This window comes from Acipenser ruthenus, chromosome 25 (assembly GCF_902713425.1).
Source record: "Acipenser ruthenus chromosome 25, fAciRut3.2 maternal haplotype, whole genome shotgun sequence".
Lineage (NCBI taxonomy): Eukaryota > Metazoa > Chordata > Actinopteri > Acipenseriformes > Acipenseridae > Acipenser > Acipenser ruthenus.
This window is the reverse complement of record NC_081213.1, coordinates 14,292,850-14,317,981: the sequence shown is the minus strand read 5'-3', so window position 1 is coordinate 14,317,981 and position 25,132 is coordinate 14,292,850. Positions and strand designations below refer to the sequence as shown.

At 38.7% G+C, this 25,132-nt stretch overlaps 1 protein-coding gene across 2 annotated transcripts in view; it reads right to left on the bottom strand.

The window, feature by feature from the left end:
* The window catches only part of LOC117964123 (metabotropic glutamate receptor 7-like), a 283,216-nt gene that overhangs the window by 198,020 nt on the left and 60,064 nt on the right, over nucleotides 1–25,132 (bottom strand). For both annotated transcript variants that reach the window (XR_009308818.1, XM_034906630.2), the window contains exon 2: nucleotides 7,471–7,687. Coding sequence is in view for 1 of the 2 variants with exons in the window: in XM_034906630.2 (XP_034762521.2) it covers nucleotides 7,471–7,687 (217 nt within the window). In the remaining variant the exon portion in view is untranslated. The remainder of the gene's footprint in view (nucleotides 1–7,470; nucleotides 7,688–25,132) is intronic.

Sequence of the window (25,132 nt, the reverse complement as noted above, 5' to 3'; positions counted from 1 at the left end):
CTCAGATCACAGGATGCAGGGCTGCTGGTTATTCCTGATCCTGTATACTCCTAACTGCACTCTCAGATCAAAGGATGCAGGGCTGCTGGTTATTCCTGATCCTGTATACTCCTACCCGCACTCTCAGATCACAGGATGCAGGGCTGCTTGTTATTCCTGATCCTGTATACTCCTACCCGCACTCTCAGATCACAGGATGCGGAGCTGCTGGTTATTCCAGGGTGAATACAAATAATACGAGAGGAAGGGCCTTTTCTTGTAAAGCACCTAAATTATGGAATGCTCTGCATTCTTCAGTCAGGGAAGCTGGGACTCGTACTGTTTTTAAATCAAGATTGAAAACTTATTTTTACAAGGTAGCTTTTTTTATCATAAATATACTTCTGCATTCCCCTAGAGTTATAAATCTGTACATGATAGCCATGTTTCCTTTCAGTTTCCCAAACAGACCATTTAGCATTAGTGCCTTTAATGGGTTACAGATCTGTCCTTAAAAAAAGGTGACAACCTAATCAATTTCAGTGGCACACATCTTTTAGGGTGTTGTCTTGGTGCAGTCAGAGTAATGAGGCACTAACATTTGATGAATTGGAAATTTATAGACTTGCTGACAGCAGGGAAAGCTTAGCAGTAATCCATTATTACCTTTCAGCCATAATGGGCTGGAAAACTCACAGAACTGCAGAGCCGGAACTCTGCACTGTAGAGCCGGAACTCTGCACTGTAGAGCTGGACTCACTGATTTGAAGTATCAGACCCATTCCCCTATTCAGGTATTATTAATATACTATATATGAAACCTGGGGAATTCTTAGCAATGGCTTTGGAACAGTTAGTGCACAGGGGTCTTGATATGGCAGCACATAATTTCTACCCCGTATAAAATGCTGAAATCGAGTACTGAAGCAAACACTGAAGTACCACTCAAACCCCAAGCAGAAGATGTTACGAAGCTACTGAACCCTGGAGGCTAGTGCCCAGCCTGGAAAGACTTATCGGGTATTCAAGCAGAATAGCAGTTGCTGAAGAACGATGATCCACGCTCATATGACCCTGCATTGAAAGTGCTTTTACTAGGGGAACTGCTTTGATACCATTGCTGTACCATATTAAAGACCATCACCTTTAGAACTGCTCTAAACACTCACTCAGTCCCTTTGCTGGTCCACTGGAAGTACCCCTTGCTACATGTGTCCCTTAGTAAATAATTAGTACTGATAAAATCCATGCATGAGACACTAAAAGAAAACTGCCCTTCTAAGATATTTAAGATGCAAGGCATATCTCTGATCCCCTTGTTATTTATTAAAGTTGAATTTCTAAATAGCATGAAAGATTATTTTGTTGCCTCTCTTCACAGATCTTTTGATTAAATGGTATTCTTAAAAACGGAGCAAAACAAAATTCAGGAATGGCACAATTTGCCATATCTAAAACCTTATTGACATAAATAAATATATTTCGATTTTTACATAAATCACTTTCCTTTTTAACAATTGGTTATGAATTATTCTGTATTAACATAACAACATGGGTGAAAAATACATATTGAGTTGAGAGGAGAATTATGCTGCTTAGTATTTTGATTAAAAACACATTTATCACAAAGTTAACTCCAAGACATTTTTATTTTTATTTGTATATATATTTTTTCCAAACTGTTTGATTACATAGTTTAACATGATAAAGTGATCATGATTCCATGGCAACCACTCTAATGTCTGAGCCGAGGAAAACATGTAACCCTTTGATTATATATGTGTGTTTGGTTACATAACTATAAATGTTTTGTCGGAGTGAAAATGTAATGGCAAGGCTCTGGAAATAAAAAATGCTTTTGTTTTTCACTCTACTGTCTCAAATAGGTTTTTTTATAGCACTTTAAAGACAGTTTGGTAAAAACGGTCATAAAATGCTTGCCTGTGGGGTGACCTAGTCAGGAAATGCTATCGGGAATATATAGTCAAAAAAGTGTGATCAATATAGCCCCAGGTTGTTTAAAAGCAGCACTCTGTACTTTCTATTCAAAAATATATTTTAAAAGGTTCTGCCAAATGGGGCTTTACTAAATCCACTTTTAACTATTACAAAATACATCACGGAAGAACTGGATAGATTTACAAAGATGTGTGCTTGCTCAGGCACGTTTTCTTTTTTTTTTCTGAGCAACAGACCTCATCATATTCAGAGGGTCTTTGCTCAAAAATGTACATAATATTACTTGCTGAATGTGCGTGCAGTTCTTTTTCAAATGCATTACAAACCTGGCTCACGAATATGGTAATTTATCACATTCCAATTCATGAAAGTACTGTGTGCTGGAAATGCTTTATTAATTAGTAATCATTGCGTGCGTGCACGATTAAAAATGTATCATCAAAGAATCATAAAGCAGGACTTAAGACCAGAAGGCAGACGCAGTCTAAATGTTGTGCACTGCCTTACCCAAGGCGGGATAAATATGGTATTAAAACAACAAATAACAGTGATGCACAATTCATGTGTATTAAACAACAAATGTGAGGGGCCACTCGGAGGGTATCTTATAGCTTGTCTAATGGTGTGCCCTACAGTGTGTCATTTAATGCAATATAAAATCACATTCCTGCAAGTGTTGTATGACCCACATTAGCTAGTGCAATTCCCTTTTTTAAAGACAGCTTTTTCAGAACTCACTTAAAGGTTCATGTTTAATAAAGAATAACACAATGGGCATCATACCATACCAGAGTACACCAACTAGATCCGAGTGTAACATATTTAGATTTGTGCACCTTTTATTGTTAACGCTCCATTGTTGAGTGATTGCAAGTAAAATATTTTGCAGTTTGTAGCCAGCTCACAGGTTCACCAGCAGGAGGCATTCATGGCGGGACAGGTGTTGCAGATAACGCAATGATAGACCTGTGGTCAGTGTACTTGCCTGCCATGACGTCAAGGAGATAACAGGTAAACAGGCTGCAGGTGTGGTTAGGTAGGGGATCAAGGTTATACCATGATTAATTCTCATTAGTCTTAATTGGCCCGCACCTGTAGCCTGTAACCACCTAATTCCTAGATGATCCAGCACCTTTAAAAGAAAGCCTTCACAGCCACTCAAGGGGGGCTTCCAACCAGTGAGCACTGTGAGCTTATCTACACCCAGGACTGAATGGGAATACAAAAGAGAAGGGGAAAGAGACGCTGCTGGTTTTCCCATGCTAGGGGACAGGCTGAAGCCAACAAACTACCCCAGGAACCAATTACTTTGACTGGACATGGTTACCTGTCCAGTTAGTTTACATTTTTTTTTTTTTTATACAAATCCTGTTGAACTGTTTATTTTCTTTATATCTCATCTCACAACCAGGATTTTTTTTTTTTTTTTTTTTTTTTTTTTTTTTTAAACGAGCAAGTTTATTTTTTCTTTTGTGAAACTTAATAAACAAACTTGGATTATATTGGAAACTACTGTCTGCTTCCATCTGTGTGCACCCACACACTCACAATATAATATATATACAGTATATATATATATATATATATATATATATATATATATATATATATATACACTATTTTATTTTATTCATTGATTGTTTTGTTTTTTAAATTGTGTTTAACTGTGTCACTAGAAAATATTGTAAGAAAAGGGTCTTACAAATAGAAACAACATACTACATTCAAGTAATTATTTTGATGTGATCTTCAAGTAATCGTATAATTTAATATAAATACAATATAATTACTTAGTAGCATGGAAGGTGCTTTATCATAAAAGGATCCATTTAATCTGAACCAATAGGTATAGTGCTTATATCATATTGCACAGGTCAGCAAGGCACTGAATATTACACAGGCTAGACACTGAAAACAGCTCACTGGCATACTTCTTAAAGGCACTGTCCTCCCTCTGCACGCACTGGGAGTTTTTTCTTACAGGAAATTGAAAGGTTAATAACATGTTTAATTCCCCACGGCTGTGCCATGGTTTCTCTGTACAGCCGGTGAGGTTCCACCTTCTGCAGCAGTGCTAGTATGTACTTTAAATTAATTAGGAGAGTCTTGTAAAGCCAGGCACTTTCTACAGACGCCTGTGTCAATCACCAATTAAATTGTGAATGACAACTACAAAGCCCAAGTGTTCCGAGACTTTGCTTACTGCACTACTGTAGATATGTAGACTGAAGACTTAAACCTGGGCTGCCGGAATACATCTTCTGTGTTGCTGGTGCCTTTGCAGCCCCAACATGAAAGAGAAGGCATTTCAATTACATCCTTGATCTTTTAAGAGCTGGGTCAGTCCTGTCCTGTGCTTTTCCCTAGATGCTTACTTCAGACTGTTTCCATACTGTGGACTCACCATTTAAACAGCAGGTAGCTTCAAGTGTAATTCTCATGTATATGTATTTCCCTCCATGTTTCTGATGTCTGCAATCATTCTGAGTGATTTTGACTTATTGAGTTGTTATCAACTTTCTGTTAATCTGCCTTCACCTGCCTGTGCGCTTGTCAAGGGAAGAACCGGGACTGAACAATCCTGCTCATTCCATTCAATCATGTGACAATGTGAAACTCCCAGTCTATATCAATGTAGAGTTGAGGGTGCGTACAGAGTTTAAAGGTCATGCTGTGACATGAGAAAGTCTGTAAGACAAGTAAAGGCAAATTTAAGGAAAACGAAACTTGGAATAATTGTACCAAAAAAATAGCAAGGCAAATGTAAAGCAAAAAGCAATGAAGATAAAAAAAAAATGCATTGCTTTTTATTCTTGTTGAATTCTTCTGTGTTTCCAGCTTGTATGGGATTAAAAGGTGCCTAGTTCAACTCAAGAAGCTATGTGTCCTTTTAACTAACATTTTCAGACTGTAGCTCATTTACCATTCAAAAATATTTAGTTAGTGTTACTAATGTTGTACTCTGAATTGGTGCCAACATCCATAATTACATAGTTCCTGCAATCCACTCAGCTTTAAGAAAGTGTTTTATTAACAAGACCAGGATGGGGGAACATTTCAAAATTGATGTAGTATCTAATATTGTATATGTCTTGAGGATAGCAGAAATATATCTTTAATTATTTGCCTTGACAAACACAGTGAAATCTCAACATAATCCGGAACCAACATTCCTACAGTGATAAATAAATAAATAAAAACTCCAACTATAATTACATACTGAGACCTATAAATGATGGTAATACATTTCAGTAAGATTAACTGCATGTATTGTGCTCTACATAGTTTTATTTAGCTCTAAGGATATTGTGTTTTCCTGGTTAATTCTTTATTAGAGGCGTGTTGCTCTAATAATGCATCTTAATAGCTTCCCTGTAACTTTATTGCTAAGTCTCTGCACAGACTTTAATTTCTTCAAGTTTACTAGACAGGCCTCAAATACAGCCTGCATTGGTTCATGTTTAAATAAACATTGCATTTGCTGGAAATGTCTGTAAGCGCGTTTTGAATATATATCCCAGCTATTAGTAATAAACATAAAGCTGTGAAAATCACCTTACTCACAGAGATACAGCACATTACATTTTCATTATTTCCCTGGACCCAGACTGAAGTGCTTTCTAACTGTAATCCGTCTCCCTTCTTTCCACAACTCATGCCACCAGAACGGCAGAACTGGGTACTATAATTAAAAACTTGTTAATGAAGCAATAAGCTGCATCTCAAAATTAATAACAGGTTCTAGGTTATCTTGTATTAAGAAAAGACTGTAATAAGTGGATGTGTTTCAGTGACATGCTGTAATCAGTACATAATTGCCTATAACGTTTTGACTATAGGTGGGTAAAACAACACTGTAATAATGAATTGCACAATTACTTTACAGAATAGATATGCCAGAGCTGACACATGGTATGTATGCCTGGTAATAATAGTTAAATTATACACCCTGTTTGCATACTGCATTCGCTTGTATTTGAAGAGCAGTGTGCATTACTACTTGGATACGAATCAGTCAAGATGTAAAGATGCTGTACTGACTGTGGAAAAGGAACATCTGCAGCCAGAACCCAAATTCACAGCAGATGGTCTTTGGAAGCTTCAGTAACTGTGATTTGAAGTCAAAAGAAGAACAGTCTATCTACTCGATGGTTTAAGGCAGTAGGATACTGTGCAGTGTTGCTGTGGAAACAAAAACATCACAGGGCAATGAAGCTTGGCAGGTGGAGGCACCAAATGGCTATAGGATCACTACCAAGGGTCATAAAGACCAAGCCCAAGTGGACCAAGTGTTCGGAGACATCATAGAATCAACCCAGAAAAACAAGCTTTAAAAAGATACTAACATTATTTGTATAGGTTTACACCCTACACAGAAAACAAATAGGGCAAAATTTATCAAAATGCCCTTATTGAAATTAACTGTAGTAAAGTTGCACAGTCATTTTTCTGGTTTCCCATGTTCACCAGTATAACAGTCTGACCATCATCATTGCAGTAAAATGGAAAACAAATGTCCTAATCAGAAGTTCTGCATTTAGAGTATATCAATACCATGGGGTCTGTTAAAAAGAGGAACTATATTGAGCATTTATCCGGCTCACACAGTCTGATCAACAATTTCTCACTTGCTAAAGCTGACTCCACCTGTTTCTATTCAGGTCCCTGCCTACATACCCAACAGAGCCCTTCAGGATCCCCAAATAACTCCAGGAACAAGCCTAACCCTATAGCTAGCCATCCAAAGCTACAGAATCTATCTACCCTTGTACATGTAGCAGAAGAGGCCTGTACCTTGAAGCCACATAAACCTTTTTTTTTTGGACATGTAGCAGCAGAGGCCTGTACCTTGAAGCCACATAAACCTTTTTTTTTGGAGCTCAGGCTTCCTGGGGTGTTTTTTGCACAGCAGGTAGTGATCACTCATAAAGCCCTGACTTTATAACCAGCTTCTGTTTTATTTCTTGGAGCTTACTGATGAGGGGACTGGCAGACGTTGCTGGCCATGGTCCTGAAGTTGTCCTGCCTTTGCTCGGTATTTTCACTGCATTTATTGAGTCAGTGCTGTTTTATTACCCACCCACTTACAATACTACAATCATGTTAAAACATGACCATTGTCGGTTGATGCTTGATTAATGGTCTACTGTTACTACCTGCAACGTTTTATTCAAGGACAACTGATGCTGCATGTTGAATGCTTGTAATAATATGCTTAGGCAACAGTGGATAGTAGAAGTAATTTATGTGAATCTATTGATTTTATCATTAATTACCAAAGCATGTTTTTTTCAATGTTAATGTAAAACTGAATAAATCAGAATTCTGCCATTACCTTGTGAACTATTTCAAATGAATGTGACCCAATGGAATTAAAACATTTCCCCAATATTACATTTCCAATATTTTCTTTCAAGAAAATCCATAGTGAAAAAGCCATTACTTACACTGAAAGCTCTTTTTCAGAATCAATAAAGTTCACTGATCAAGCCAATTCTATTACATGGTTTTGCGCTTTTGTTTCGTACGCACCTGCCTCTCTGGAAATCTGGATAAAAGCTTCCACTCCTTTCTCCCCATAACTTCCTTCAGAGGCCAGGGTCGTGACAAAATTCCACCCCATGAACTTCACAATGTCTACCATCGCCTGGGCTTGGAAGGAATCCGGAGGAACCACACGGGAGAAGAAATCGTACCGCCGGTCATCGCTTAGCTCCGGAGCCGTTGAGGCATAACTTATCTGCGGGATCTGCAGGGGGAGAAGAAACATACATTTTAAATGTGTCAAACCAAGAAACAATGTGCCTCTTTTTAACACAGTTGCACTGAGAATCGAAGCTGATACCAACAAGGGTTAGGCTTGGAACCCAAATTTAGTTTAATGCGATAACGGCATGATATATCAAGGCAAACAATAGTAAAGTGAATGAGTTAGATGGAAAGCATAGCTATCAAATGTAACTGTTGCATATTCTTTTATTGTAATTATTCAATTATATTTGTATGTACGATTTAAAAATGTTCATAACTTCAGTTTTACAAATACAATAACATTTGAATTTTCTTCTTGGCACAATTTTACACTTATGATCTAGGGGACGTCCTCCGTGTCTGATTTACTGTAAGACTGACAAGGAAGGTTTACACAACAATCACATGGAATATTATCACATGAAGCAGCAATGACCCTGCCTTTACCGCCAAGCTGTTTGCTCAATGAAGAACCAATCGGCTTAAAATAAAAATGCTACTTTAAAGTTTGAGTGCAGTATTTCAGTATGTTATGCTCGCCTCAAAAACAAACACAGAAAATGTAGAACCCTAATTTTAGTACATTATTGTTTACTGTCAGCCTTGTGTAAAGGCTGTTACCCACCAGACATGACGTGGCAAGCGAAACTGTGCAGCAATGCGACAAAATCAATAGAACTTTTGATAAGTATCTTTCACACCACAGGCGACAAGGGAGTGACACCAGGGTGACACTGGAACGATGCAAAATAAATGGGATTGTATCCTATATTTTGTGGCTTCTCGCAAGGCAACTAGGCAATTGACCAATCAGAGAACAGCTTTAATGCACGTGATCCAGCAAGGTGAAGCAGTATCCAAACTGATGGCGGAAACAATAATACTTGCTGTGGAAAAATACCCAGAGCTTTACGACAAAGGCCAATGCAGTTATAAAGATACAGATTTGAAAGACAATATAAGGGAGTCAATTTCAAAGGAACTGGATAAGCCTGGTGTATATGATTTATTGCCATATATGTTGAAATACCGTCAAAGAAGACATTCCCACATCATGTTGTCGAATATGTACCAGTCTTGATCACAGTTTTGTCAACAGCCATTTTTAATAGTTGTATAGATCTGGAAGTTTTCAAACCTGTCACATCGCCTGTGTTGCTTCTGGTGTGTATGGTCATGACGCTGCGAAAGTATCTTGTCGCCTAATGAAAAATCGCATCGCGTCTGGTGTGTGGCAGCCTTAACTGAATTAACTGGATTTTTGAATGATCAAATCATGAAAAAAATGTGCATAGCCAGCTTGTTATCTTGCATTACAGGTAATTGAACACAGCACTGACATGATTTTTTCTTTTTTTCACGAATAAATCCCCAAAACAATCCAGGATAATTCAACAAGGTTTGTAACAGAACAGAACTTAGCTAAATATTTTAGCTTGTGACTGTACTGCATGTTGTACAACATCCACATGAGAAATACTGATATTTAATTCAATTTAATCATGTAGCTCATTGATTATTTAATGACGCAAAATCCATAGTACAAACATCCAATTAGTTAACCCTCATGTGAGTATTTTCCCTCTGTTTTGTGGGAGACACTCATTTTCATTTTGCCATCAGTGTAGCGTTAAGCAAGCAGGTTACTGGAATACTTCACAAGCAAACAAGACAGTCCCACTCACATTTTTCTTTTTAAAGACCTTTAAGGGAAGACACTGGTACCTTTAGCACTCAGAAATTCAAACGGTCATGTGACAGTCTGGCTCACAGTGGTGACGTCACGGACCAGGAAGTAGAAACCAAAACAATGGATGGGCGATTGAAGCTGAGTGCAACAGCACTCAGCGTATTTATTAATAAACAAAACAAAAGATTTAAACAAAACAACAAAACACAAAACAAAAAGGCACAAGGGCCAAACGAATAAACAAATACTGTTTAGCAGTCATCTTTAACTGTCGTTATTTTTTGCTCGCTCTCTCCGCTCCCCGTACTCTCCTCTGTACACTCCACCCCGAGTGCAGAGAGCTGCAGGTTTATATATTCTGGCCGAGGGATTAACTAGTTGTTAATTATCTTATTACCCCTCGGCCAGAGTCTGCACGCGTTTGGTAAGGATGCATGACTGTCAGCTAGTTAAATAATCAGTAGCTGATCAGCCATGCATCCTCACAGGGTTTTTAAATATAATAATAAAAGACGCAGCGCTTTTACCCGTGCCACAAACAAAAATACAAATAATAATACATAGGGGCGGGACACTCCGCCACAGGTCATCATTATGGTTATTATTTTTATTCATGAGAAAGGCAAAGTATCTCTCTCCGGATGAATCGTTACTAATTGAGCACTAATGGATGAATCCCTTGTTACATTACCCAGATAATAAAACCGATGTCCCTTCTGCAATGATTTTTACTATTTTAATCTAAAAAAACAGCATGCATGGTGCATGGTTTATTCAATTTTATATTGTACGGTTATGAAACAGTAAATGCTGGGCTGAACAGCCTCCAATTCAAATACTTGATTCCGTTTCACCTTCAGAAATTTATTGAAACCTGATCGCTTGTCCTTTGACATGTGATAAAAATGTATAGGCTGCCTTGCCATGTTACCGTCACAAGGCTGGCTGAGTGGTGACACGTCAGACCCGGAAGAAACAGACAGACACAGTGAGGTTGGTGAAGCTGAGCACTGGTTGTGCTCAGCATTTAATAAACAAAATAAACGAACACAAAAACAGGACACGGCACTTCACGCCAAAATAAAAAGACAAACAAAACGTACTAACACACAAAACAAGCGGACGAACGTTTAAACAAGTACCGTGCCGGCACTTCCAGCACGCTGTAGCAATTGTTATTTACTTTATTTCTCTTCAGTTCTCCTCCTCTCTACACCCGTTCTCCACTCACAAACACCCAACCCCGAGTGAGTGAAAACATGCTGCTTTTATGCAGTTGTACCAAGACTCGATTGCTAGTCAATCATTCAATTGGAATCTCGGTACAACTGCACGTGAATTAATTAAAGTGCACTCCCGTGACCACACATTACATTTTAACCAGCACGTGAAGTGATTTGTGCCATCCTCGTGCCTAAATACAAATCTACATTTTTAAATACACGTGAAACACAGACCCGTTTATATCCCCTGTACCATCTCTATACACCAACATTTACACGCAACACGTGTAAATATACATACACATACCAGATCCATTCCTAACAAAGCCCACATTCTTGTCCTGTTCATGACAAATTATGACCAAAAGTGTACCAGACCAACAGTATTTATCACATTAGCAAAGTCCCCTGCCTACCAATGCAGCATTGACAGGATGCAGCACAAATATATATTTCTGTGCCTCTTATTGAAAGTATTGCAGAGGTCGGAACACAAATTAGAAATATCAAATATATGCAACATGCAATGTTGTCATTTTAGGTCACTCACATCCCTGTCACAGCTACTGTATATCATGAAAAAGTAAATCACCATAAAGTTAATACAGATGCCCCATATGTCTCCATATACCCCAAAGTCTAATACTGTAAATAACTTGTACTAAAGTATGCACTATCCAAGTTTCATCAGAACCACTGTCAACTTGTGTAAAATAAATAGTCCATACAAAATCATCAAAGTTCAAACAGGACGGAGCCCGTATATTTATTCAAAAAACAAAACAGAAGCCTAACTCCAAATTTTAACAGTTCTAGCTATAAAACCGATGGCCAAGCCATTTACTGGTAACTAAACTTGCTTGTTCTAAAACAAGTTACCCATTGCACCTTTTCATAAGCTTCACCCGCACACTGGTCTCTCCACCAGCTTTAGCCTTCACACAGACAACTCACAAACATTTCAATCCTGCTGTTATATACACCTTGATCACAGACTGGTGAGTCTCATTATTTGCTTAATAGCCAATCGGCCCTCAAGGTATTCTGGGGGTATAGTGATGCATCCTCCAGGACTACATTTTCATTTATTTCCTCCCCCTACTCTGCCACAGTATTTACCTCTGCTTCCACCATATTCCCATTGCTGGGGATATGCATCCCTAGCAGGGGATAATTAATGAACACAGAAATTAAACCCAGCTGGTAGTCATGTATCAATGTGTAGAATAAAGACAGACAGTGATGAACAGCTTCATGAAACAGTTCCATTATCAAATTCCATTATCTTACCTATCACAGTGATTTAGAACGCAAGTAGATATCAAGCTGTTTGTGTTGTGCTTATGTATAATGATAAAACAAATGTGCAAGGTATTATCCAGTGACGCGATTTGCCTTGATGTTCCTCTGCGAACATTAGTTCACCCTAACAGCCCATGTTCACACTCCACTGCTCCGGGTCATTTCTTCTAATGAACCGAGATCAAGGAAGAAAGTAATGTCACTGCTGTGCAGGATTGAGAGTGACAGTGTTAGAGTTCAGCTAGGAATGCCGTGCTTCTATCAGCAGATATGGCACTTAAACACAACCACATAAGACCCCTGCATCCAGAGGTAGATCCATGTTTCCCAACCACAACCTCTATTGCCAAAATTCAGTGCAGAACTTTTTTTGCAATCACTGTCCTCCTGACCACTAATCACTTGAAACTGCTCAAAGGTCTTGTTGTGGTATTGGTTTTGTGGCCTGCTATCCACTAGGGACTTAAAAGATGAGCTATATCAAGGACATTCTTTTTGTGACAGTACAGGCAGTGTTTGTGTGCCAAATTATTTTACCTCTGTTTTTCTCCCCAATTTAGACTGGCCAATTATTTTCCCTCTCCACAGCATTTCCCATAACACTATTCCCCGATCCCACCGCCAGCCAATATCCTCTTTACACCCAGGAGCTTGGGAGTGAATGTGGACCAGATACCAGTCTCTAAAGGTCCAATGCCAGCCCTGCAGGTGTCCATTTTGAGTGCCAGCTGGGTCCGCTGTAGCGGAATGAGTGGAACAGTCCCAGTCCCAGGTTCTAATATGGAGAGATTGCACTGGGCCCTATTTACTAAGCTTTAAAAAGCTTTCAAAACCTGTTCTAGGAATAAAATAAAGTTGTGTATGCATAACATTTGTCCAGACTGTTGAAGAAACCAAACCCAGGTTCTTGAATCAAACTTCATGGTATTTAATTTAATTCATCATTACAGACTTTGAAAAATCATTCTTTAAAAAAACTCTCATGAGTTTGTTTTTTAACATAAAGGATATAAACTACAAGATGTTCATGCTTCTCATGTTGGCAATGTTGTATGTCTCTTTTAATATCTGAGCAAAACACATACCTGATATCTGACACCGCTGACATGGAGAGTACATCTTAGATGAAAAGACTTGTGATGCCAGACGGCTTCTGTATCCTGTGCCAGGTGGATTATTATCAGTTGAATTCCTCACTCTATCTCACTGACATCTTTCCTTTTTAGAGAAGTGGATCATGAGAAATAACTGCCTTTGCAGCAGTCTGGCTCCATGTACCTGGGAATTACTTACTTACTCACTATTCAAAAGAGCCAGGCTCCTCTGCAGGTGTGGTTATAGCGCTTTTAACCTCAATCTCACTGAAAGGGGTGAGAATCTGTAACAGCAGTATATCAAAAAACACTGCGAGTTACACTTATTAAAATGTATAATATCTCACAAGCCTTTGAAGTACTGGGGGTCATGTTGTATGTGTTTAAACAGTGATTTATTACCTTTGTGTTGATGCTTTGCACAAAATAATGCATCTTTCATACAAAGCAACAGATTTAGGCTCATGTTGGTAAGAAAAGTCAAGTGCAGTAATACAGTGTATGTGAAAATGTAAGTTACATGTTGTTGCATTTAAAAAGGACTACAGCTAATGCATAATATTGAAATAAGAAAGCACTTCACCAATGCAAGTCAAACCTGACATATCACATGAATGCACTTTTCATATCATCTTACTAGCAAATGGCACCAGAGGAGGGATTGAGTGGGTTCGATAGCTGGATCTATATGTAAATATAACTGCAACTAGTTCATTTCTTTTTCAAAGTAGTAAGTTACTGTAACTAGTTACAATTTTGTATGTTGAATCTTCATGACCTCTCCTCATTGGCACATTGGGAGTGACAGAAAATTAAGTGCAATTGCCGCATCAAAGGCACTGAAAAGGTTAAGTATTTGTTTATTTTTTGTATTAAAAAGCATGACATTTCAATTAAAAAAACTACACTGCACTGCACAGATATTAATAATACACCACAAATAGTACAGCACTACTCTTTTGTTACCCAGTGTACACACATTTTGGTAAATTCAACCCACCTACTTTACAGCTTCCCCTTCATAACGATGGGAGTATAGTTTATTTTAAATCTCTGTACTCTTGTTTCCTAAACTTAATAATTTCTTCTCTTTAAAGCAAAAGGAAATTCACAACTCTATGCACGAAGTGACTTTGCAAAAAGTACAACCCGACTAGAACTTCTTAAAAAGGTTGCCACATTTTCAAAACCTTTACTCAATCTTTAATTGGCACCTATTGTTTTATTCCATGTCAGTTAAGATTCTCAGAGACTTGAGCGTGCTTAAGAGACATTGAATTACTTAAGTTGTTTGGGTCTGGTTTTGTAAAATAAACAGTTTTTTCAAAAAAAGTGGAGTTAATTAAACACTGTAAATACTTTACAGGAAAATAGGTGCAGGTATACATAAGTACCTATGCAAGACAGAGTTATTATAAGCCATGCTATCTTACAACCCCCCCCCCCCCCCCCCCCCGAGACAAACTTATTTAGCAATAAAAATACATTTTAGATACAAAACAAACTGCAGAACAATTTCACGCGGTTTAATCCAGGGGTCTTGACAACATGTGCTTCATATTTATTTTCAGGAACCAGGTGAGACCCATGCTGCTTCCTCTGGCTCCAGATTCCTCTGGTACCACCAAGACAAACACGCTGCTACAGCTTCATATCACAGGGAACTGACGGGAAAATTACCATTGCATAAATGGCAAACTAAATTAGATAATTATTATTTGTTTAATTAGCAGAAGCCTTTATCCAAGGCGACTTACAGAGACTAGGGTGTGTGAACTATGCATCAGCTGAAAGACAGAGCACAAGGAGGTTAAGTGACTTGCTCAGGGTCACACAATGAGTCACTGCCTGTGGTGGGATTTGAACCAGGGACCACCTGGTTACAAGCTCTTTTCTTTAACCACTGGACCAGATAGGCACATATGAATCCATCTCATTTGCTGACTGCATCATTTTACAGTCACAACAGAGAGCCGCTTCTCAAATATATCCACAGATAGTACAGCCATGGGATCTGCTTCAGATCTGAGTGGCATTTTAGTAACAAAACCAAAGCACTGCAGACAGTATTATTAGTTACTGAGAGATACTGTCATTTTAGGAGGACCTCAACCCCATATAACAGCCATTTAGTGCTACTACTGAACTCTAGTTGTATTTATCCTTTTTTTGGAATTCATTCTTCTTTAATTGCTTATACTTACAAACAATCGATCAATTTGGAACTAGTGATTCCCTGCTGTGATATTTTTTCCAGAGGTGATAATTCCTCTCATAATTTCAACAATTCGATTTCCTTTCTCTTCATATGTATAAACCATGATTAATTTACGCTGTCAATTAATTAAGCTGTCTTTCACACAATAAATGTAGGACACTTATTTCTTCCTGTCTGCTAATTAATACTTGTTGAACAATGAAAAGTGTTGCTTGCCCTTTTTTAAATGTAGTAGTTATATCTTCTGTAACAAGCACAAAGTACAAATATGTTACCGTAATTGTATTGTTGGAATATAACTCATTTAACACTACTTGTATAACAAGCAATCCTTGTGTAATGCACAGAGGTAAAGCAGTGAATACTATTAAGATCAATTGAACTGTGCTTATATATCCTATATTATAAATGTTTTAATTAAGCAGAACCGTACTTGTATCAGCTTCTGCTAACAGCTGCAAGAACAAGGACTTTGTAATCATGTAGGTTGTGACTTATGATACACATGTAAACAGCACACAAGTTGTATATATTATGCATCGCATGTATATTGCACTACAATGGCTCTGACATTATTAAAAGACTGCTTGTTGTATTAATAAAATGACAGTGTATTCAATGGCAACGAATGGCCTTCTGCTGATGGGCAAAGATAGCACAGTGGCAGCTACAGTGGTGGCATGAGGTTGATATTATTAGACTATTACCTGAGCAGGGCATTGTACCTAGCGGAGAGTCAGTGTGTTTAAATACTAGCTGGAGACTGGGAGAGAGAAGTACATTTTATAGATGGAGGTGGCTTGGAACAGCTACAAAACCCACTTACTATCAGCAGGTGCTTGGCACAAATTCAAAACCAATTAGTTCCGTGGCCATGGACTTTCATTGGTATAGCGAGCAGCAGAAATGTAATGATGCATAAACATGTTAGTGGTTGAACACATCATGTGGCACTTTACCTAAACCCTGTACAATAAAAAAAAAAAAAAAAAACATTTGCTTTTGTGTTTCTTTAGATAAAATCCTGGCTTTTCTTGTGGCAGGATATATTTTTGTTGTAGAAAATGAGATATGATCTGAGGGATATCCAGCATGTATAACTATATATATATATATATAACCAGGCAGGAGCCATATCAGCAAGATGTGCAAATGACAATTACAAAATAAAAAATAAAATGGGTCTAATTTAATTTCCTCAGTATAAAATATCAAGATATATCAAGGGATGGAAAATCAACAAGCTGCTAAAACTGGACTGGGATGACTGACAAGCATAGCATGGGTGTGACAAAAGAATGGATTGCAAATAACTGGCTGCTCTTCTAAATAGTCACTGCCATTGATTGGAAATCTTTTGTGTGAAGATTGTAATTACTTTGGACTTGGCCCCACAGTAGATAACTGGTTTATAAAGAAGAGATACATACAGGTATATTAGGATTATTGCTACATGTGCAATTAAATTGCATTAAAAGGCAGTATAGAGAACGTTCCCTGGAAAGGGGATCTCAAGACTTCATCACGACAATAGATTCCTCTTTATACATCAGATGTCCTTGAACTCCCTTTCAGTAATGTTTCATCAATATATTTATTTTATACCATTCAGCTCAAAACTATTCTATGAAATGTTAGTAGAACTTTAAAACAGCTCAGCAATCCATCATTTACTCTTGAATTGTGCTGATGCTAGCAGGGGCGTAGCTAGGAATGGAAATTTGGGTGGGCCCCAACTTTCGGTGGACGGTCAAGTACCAAAGGGCTGACATCACAGAAAATAGTTTACATTACAAACATGACTTAAATCAATTAAAACTCTGAATACATCAAATATCTCCCCGGGGCAGCACAAAGTAGCTGAAAATGTATGGTACAGAGTAAATGGGGAACATTTTTTTGCAGTTTATAACAGTAGTTGCACGTATACACTACAAATATGCATACAACCTACAGACACAAACACAATGTGCACAATAATTGCAAAAAAATGTTTAATTTGACAATAAACAAAAAAAATCCCCAAACTAAAAAGCTGTATTGCTTTTTTTCTTTGCTGTATTGTAATCTCTTAACTATATTGTAATAACTTGTTACTTCCGTAAGTCGCCCTGCATAAGGGCATCTGTCAAGCAAAAATTAAAAATCAGGCTAAGTTCCTGCTGACTTCAAACCAAAACTAAAATCTTAGCTGTGCTGAGAATAGCTCGTTTCCAGCAAAATATGGCTGCTTTCGTTTTCACTGCATTTTCTCAGGTACAGCTAAAAAAAAGATATTGCGTTGGCTGCAAAATGTAACAAGCAGAGAAAAATTGATTTTTTAAAACAACCTTGAGCGACAAATTCAGCAACATTTTCAAGTTTTGTAAACCTTTTAAAATGATGTTGATATGCTAATGAAAATGAACATGCAATTTCCATATTTTGCTGCCTTTAAAATCTTATACACAGGAGAAAATTTAATGGAAAACCTTCGTGTAATTAATTCTTACTGTTTGCAATGATATTCCAACAGATTTAAACACTTGCACGTGGTTACAAACATTCATATGGAGAATATCTTTTGGGGGCAAATTGTCACCGTGACCAATTATCGTGGGGACCAATTGTCATTGAGACCAATTATCTCGGGGACCAATTGTCGGTGTGACTAATTATCTCTGGGACCAATTGTTGGTGGGACCAATTGTCAGCGGGACTAATTTTCGTGGGGACCCATTGTTGGCAGGACAAATTTTCGCCGGGACCAATTGTCTTGATGAACAATTGACGGGGACCAACTGTCGCGGGATGAATTGGCGAGGGCGAATTGACATGCTCCCTTTAAAAGTGTGTGCATATTTGTTTTGTCATGTAAGTTACTACTAACTTACTTTAAAAATGCACATTAAAATAAACGTCTCGTACTTCTCAACAGACTTTCAACAGATTTGCGCCAAACTGCCTCGCAAGATGTCAATTAAACATGGTTTGCACATATTTGTGTAATAGAAAATACTGCATCACAATGACTACTTTGATTTGATTGGCTAAAGTCTGCAGCATTTTAAAAACAAAAATGCTTATTTGACTTAAACTTAAACACCCGCCTTCGGGGCACACAGTTGACATTTATTATATATATTTTTTAATGATTTCCATTACACGAGAGTAGATGTTAAAACTTCATGCTGATTTGAACTCGGCTCTCGCCAAGATAAGCACCAACTAAGACGTAGCTTTACAGTAAACTAATGTGATCCATATGTGTCTCCATCCAGTTACGTTTCCTTCCATATGATGATGTAGATATCCTTCTGTCTGGTGTTAATGGCTGAAGTGTAATGCTGGCTCCAGGGATCAGCTTATTTTGCCTCCCTGGCGCATCAGCACACACAACGGCTGCGATGCTGGCTCCGGGGATCAACCACAGTGCGGCCTCCCCAGCGCATCAGCATGACAACCGTCTGGATTGAGCCAAGTAGGGTACATCTCTGGGGTTTTCAAGTGGGCACCTTCCATCCTCAGTGTTTCGTCGACTAGCCCACGACACCTCAAGAGGGCTCGACAGTGATTCTGGCGTCCCAGCATCACCCCCCTCCGTCCCCCACTCAACTCAGCCCAGCTTACTTACCTGTACATCAGCGTTTCTTTCTTTCTATTGTGCTTGAGATCCCCAGCCAGAATCTTTCCGTCTCAACCACAGCCAGTTGCTGCTCCTCTCTGCTGCTTCAGATAAGTTCTTCACTGTGCGACGCAACTCTTGGCCACTGAATCCGACGTCTCTGAGAAACCGGGTTGTAGAGTGTGCCACAAATCCTCGACAACCCACTTCCACTGGGTAAACCCGAACTCTCCATCCTCGCTGTTCCGCTTCAGTGGCTAGTTGAGCATACCGCAGTTTCTTCCTCTCATACGCCTCATCTACAGCATCCTCCCATGGCACTGTTAACTCTACCAGGTGAACAAGGTGGTCTGGATCAGCACGCAAGACAATATCTGGTCGAAGGTTAGTGGTGGCAATCTCAGGTGGAAAAATAAGCCGTTGACCAACATCTGCCAGCATTTTCCAGTCTCTAGCAGCTTCCAGTTGTCCTGGGCGAGGATTGGTTTTAACACCTTTTCTTGGTGGTTGCTCTCCTGGGCGGAGGAATGTTGTCTTGTGTCTAATAAATGTACTTAAACTTGGCATTCACAAAGGAGCAGATTTGGGTGGACATGTGTATAAACTGGGTTGGCCATGGCCCACCCAGGCCCACCCGTGGCTAAGCCACTGGATAATAGTGTTGCATTCAAACAGACAGGCTGGCGCACAAACAAACAAAGAAATCACGACACATCCTGTCAGATGATTGCCTGTGAGACAGTGGGAAGGCACCTGCAATGTTGAGTCATGTAGGAACTCCTGCAACATTCCTCCACTAAGGTCTCGCAGCGCATAGCTGAATATACAGACGTGCTCAAATTTGTTGGTACCCTTACAGCTCATTGAAACAATGCTTCATTCCTCCTGAAAAGTGATGAAATTAAAAGCTATTTTATCATGTATACTTGCATGCCTTTGGTATGTCATAGAATAAAGCAAAGAAGCTGTGAAAAGAGATGAATTATTGCTTATTCTACAAAGATATTCTAAAATGGCCTGGACACATTTGTTGGTACCCCTTAGAAAAGATAATAAATAATTGGATTATAGTGATATTTTAAACTAATTAGTTTATTTAATTAGTATCGCACATGTCTCCAATCTTGTAATCAGTCATTCATCCTATTTAAATGGAGAAAAGTAGTCACTGTGCTGTTTGGTATCATTGTGTGCACCACACTGAACATGGACCAGAGAAAGCAAAGGTGAGAGTTGTCTGAGGAGATCAGAAAGAAAATAATAGACAAGCATGGTAAAGGTAAAGGCTACAAGACCATTTCCAAGCAGCTTGATGTTCCTGTGACAACAGTTGCAAATATTATTAAGACGTTTAAGGTCCATGGAACTGTAGGCAACCTCCCTGGGCATGGCCGCAAGAGGAAAATCGACCCCAGATTGAACAGAAGGATAGTGCATATGGTAGAAAAAGAACCAAGGATAACTGCCAAACTGCTGAACTCCAAGGTGAAGGTACGTCAGTTTCTGATCGCATCATCCGTCGCTTTTTGAGCGAAAGTGGGCTCCATGGAAGAAGACCCAGGAGGACTCCACTTTTGACAGAAAAGAACACCATACCTACAGTGAAACATGGAGGAGGCTCGGTTATGTTTTGGGGCTGCTTTGCTGCGCCTGGCACAGGGTGCCTTGAATCTGTGCAGGGCACAATGAAATCTCAAGACTATCAAGGCATTCTGGAGGGAAACGTACTGCCCAGTGTCAGAAAGCTCTGTCTCAGTCGCAGGTCATGGGTCCTCCAACAGGATAATGACCCAAAACACACAGCTAAAAGCACCCAAGAATGGATAAGAACAAAACATTGGACTATTCTGAAGTGGCCTTCTATGAGTCCTGATCTGAATCCTATCGAACATCTATGGAAAGAGCTGAAACTTGCAGTCTGGAGAAGGCACCCATCAAACCTGAGACAGCTGAAGCAGTTTGCTCAGGAAGAGTGGGCCAAACTACCTGTTAACAGGTGCAGAAGTCTCATTGAGAGCTACAGAAAACATTTGATTGCAGTGATTGCCTCTGAAGGTTGTGCAACAAAATATTAGGTTAGCGGTCCCATCATTTTTGTCCATGCCATTTTCATTTGATTTATTATTTACAATATTATGTTGAATAAAAAATCAAAAGCAAAGTCTGATTTCTATTAAATATGGAATAAACAATGGTGGATGCCAATTACTTTTGTCAGTTTCAAGTTATTTCAGAGAAAATTGTGCATTCTTCGTTTTTTGTGGAGGGGTACCAACAAATTTGAGCACGTCTGTATTTCAAACTAAACAAAAGACAAAAATAAGTAACATTGGGAACACATTATGTTTGCGTGCTACATTTTCAAGAGATTTGACTTAATTTCACACTACATGCTCTGCTGTCTTTATTTGAAACACTGACATTTCCAAACATTTGTGCCTAGGATTTTACTTAATAAAGCCCAACTTCTGCCGTACTGAATAAAAAATAAAAAAAGGTTTACCATCTCTTCAGTAATGTTATTTGTAAAGTATTATCACCAAACATCTATATTATATTCCAAGCATCCTATAGAGGTTTTGAATTTGCTATAATCAGTTAAACATACACTTCTCAGGTACTGTGCGATTACGAGGAGACTCTAAGTGCATGCACTGGTTTAATGTCATTTATCAAAAGGAAGTAAATGTGCATATGATGTTTAACTTCTCAGAACTCTAATTTATTTGTCAAAATGCTCCAGAGATAATCATCTTTGGTGTAAAACCCTTTTCAAGGAAAGACACCTTTAACACTGTTTTTTGTTTATCATGTTATTTTAGATTTAAATAAATCATTTGCCGTTTTCGTTTCTTTCAGGGCATTTCCATTGTCAAGCTATCTTTCACCGACAGAACCTCAGACACAAATGTTGCCAAGCTACTAAATCACGTAGACAAGGGCCTAGTCTGGGAGCTCACTGTCTGAATTTAAGAGAGCTCGATCCATTTGATTTTCCACCCGACCCCAGTGCTCTCTGTGGGTCCCCAGCCCAGACTGTCTACTTACGTGAACAGGATTCAAACCACGCTTGCATGACTCACTCTGAGACACAGCGCCTTTACTAGGCCAGCCACTGGGGATGCCATCAAAGTGAATTTTAACAAATAGTTTCTAGATCTCAAACTCCTGATGCGTTTTAAAAGTTTGGCACTGCTTAAGACCTCTGATCTTTTTTGTGACTTTAATTTGGTTCCCAATACACCCATGTAATAAACATAACATGTAATATTAACTTTTAGTTAACTACTGATCTACTTTTAGTTAACTACTGATATTTTATACAACATACTATACAGAATATGGATCCCTGGAGACACCTTCCAGCACCATGTAGCATCAATGCCATACCAGGGTAAATGGTGGCTCAACCCGATATAAGATAGCAAGTTCAGTCAAGCAACATATTTAATAAGCACAACAACAGTGAAGTAGTGCCACAGTGCAGTGGTTTTCAAGCCCGGTCCACAACGTTGGTTTTCCAGTCCGCGTAAGGCAGCACTTACAGACACCCTCTAAGGTTTTAAAAAAAGTATATAAACAACAGAGATTTCTCAAGAGACTGCAACACACATGAAAACATATAAAAAAGACACACAAAAAAACCTCACTGAAACAAAAAATGTCTCCACTGGGGATACTTGACTTTTAGTTTTTAATAAACTTCACTTCATTTAGTGGGTGGGTATTTCTTTCCTGCATTTAAGAAATCCCTGGTCATTGCTACGGCTCTTTCAGCCAAAAAGGTTAGGTAGCTCTGGGGCAGACTGGGGTACCTGTACATATGGAATGAATTGACTGTTCACATTCCCTGATTAATCATTAACTTCAAGATTAGGGTTTTATACCACCAAGACAAAGATGCTCAGGGCAAGGGCACTGTATAGAATTTGCAACGCTATTCACATACTGTCTCAGCTGCATGTATTCATACACACGATGGTAAGACAGTCCTGGGACTGTGGTTGATGCAGCAGCTCTTGAGAGAACGGATCAGAGCCATTACTTTAGGGACAGCCGCTAGCTGGGAATGCAGCAGCTTTGGTCCCAGCCTGGATCATCCAGCACTGTGAAATGGCAGCATTTCTCATACCTCTTCAATTCTGAAGTTGAATTGATTTATTTTCAATAACAACTATAAACCTTTTTATTCTGCGCATCATTCCCAAAGATAACTTTGAAATGGTTTTGTGTCATACACGTAAACTGTAGCAGCTTATACAGTCTTACAAGATGACTAGGACCTGGGGAAATGCACGTTACATTTTGAATAGGAATGATTTATCGGTTATTTTCCCCCTGAAACCAAAAGCCGGTCCTTATTATTAATAGCTTTCTTTTTTATGGCTAGAATTGTCACTTAGACTATTATATCTCTCGCCATGTTCCAATCCGGGGCCGGTCGCATAAAAGTGGATTAGACTAGTCACTTAATTTTGTCACTTAGACTAGTCTAATGAAAGTTAGCCAGTTGCATAAAAAGTTAGACTGACTTATTGTTAGCCTAAAATATCAGCCTTGAAACCAGTCTGTGAAACTTCTTTTCCTCTAGTCCAATATCAAATTAGGACTGTCGTCAGTTCCATCTGCAACCTTATACAATGATCAAAGATAACCTATATGTATTGGTTTGTGTATATTTCCCTATTTATACATTCGTTCACCACTCTCAATATTTCTGCATAACATAATTCATTTCATGCTGGGTAACATGGTACAGTAGTTAAGACACTCATTTGGAGAGTGTGCGGTCACTGCCTTCTTAAACATGGAAACAAGCACTTGACATTTAAATAATAATGTTTCTGGAGCTGATGTCACATACCAATACAAAAGTTTTTTTTAAACAGCAAGGTACACAATTGCAGCAAAAATCTTTCTTAATACACCTAAGAAGAACCAGTAATGTTTTATTGACTTGAAAATGGTGTAATGCCACAAGCTGCCGAGAGCTAATCTGAATTGACATGTATTAGTGATAATGTCATTTTATAGCGTGTAACTTTCTGAGAGAACTGCTTGGAATTAATGTGGAAGTGAGATCTGGGGGCTGACAGCTCGATGATGAAAAGACCTGCTGTGGAAATTAGTTTGATACCAATTCGTGCCCCCTGGGTGCTACAGCCCCAATAGGGAAAAGGAGTGCATTACATTACCTTGGGCAGGAGTCCTGGATCCTCACTGAAGCTGTTCAGTGGGCATTGTGTAGAGGCGTTACAAAGCTTTTAATATATAGTATTTAGAAAATATGAAGAAGAAATCGAACATAATAGCACACAATATTATATAGTACGCTATGATTTTTTCCACCTTCTTCCATCAAACTCCCACTACCACGATCTTTGTGTACCAATGTCAGCTTTGCATACTGACACAATTCTAAAATTAAAAAACAACGTTTGGTAACATTTTACATTACTGTCTATTTACATAGTAGTTACTTAGTATATACATGTATACTTAATTACAATTACAAAATAATGGAGACTTTGGGTTTGATACAGCAAAATTGCCTCAGATTAAGTGCCCCGGTCTCCTGGAACCAAGTTTCAAGCCGCTGTTCCTGGAAAAATGGCTTTGTGTTCCCTCAGCTATGGCTGAGGCTACATATACCTTTCCTCCTCCACTTCTGGAACCAGGCACTACAACACTGGCATAGAGAAATAAGTGTACTGTATAACCATACCCATACGAAAAATAAATATATTTTTAATATATGGAATTATATATTTTTTAAACCTGAAATGTATTTATAATATATTTTCTTAAACATGACATGTTGCTTAAATATATTTATAATATATTATAAATGTATTTTGTAAATCAACTGTAACGGCCCGGCACTCACTCGGGTTCGTTGCCCCTTTAAAATCACGACCCAGGACACAAGAAATGGAGTTTACCGTTTACCTGTCATAAAAACTAAAACCACACAGGTTTAACACAGCACTTACACTTTGACTGCTCGGAAGCAGAGCACCTCATCTGCCTCCTTCTACTCAGCAGCCCCGTACAGCCAAGCTGCACGTCTTATATACCCTGCACCTGACATTAATTTACAATACATATCAGGTGCGGTTGATAATTAAACAATAAACAAATTAAACAAAATGTGCATTCGCACATGTTTTCTTCAGGGAGGACACTAACCCCCTCCCTGATGTGTTACACATCCTTCCCCTCAAGTGTGCAACACTGATCGGCCATTCCAAGGCCACCCCCTCCCCTAAAACACAACCGCCCACCCTCGAGTCCACAAATGTCAATTTTCAC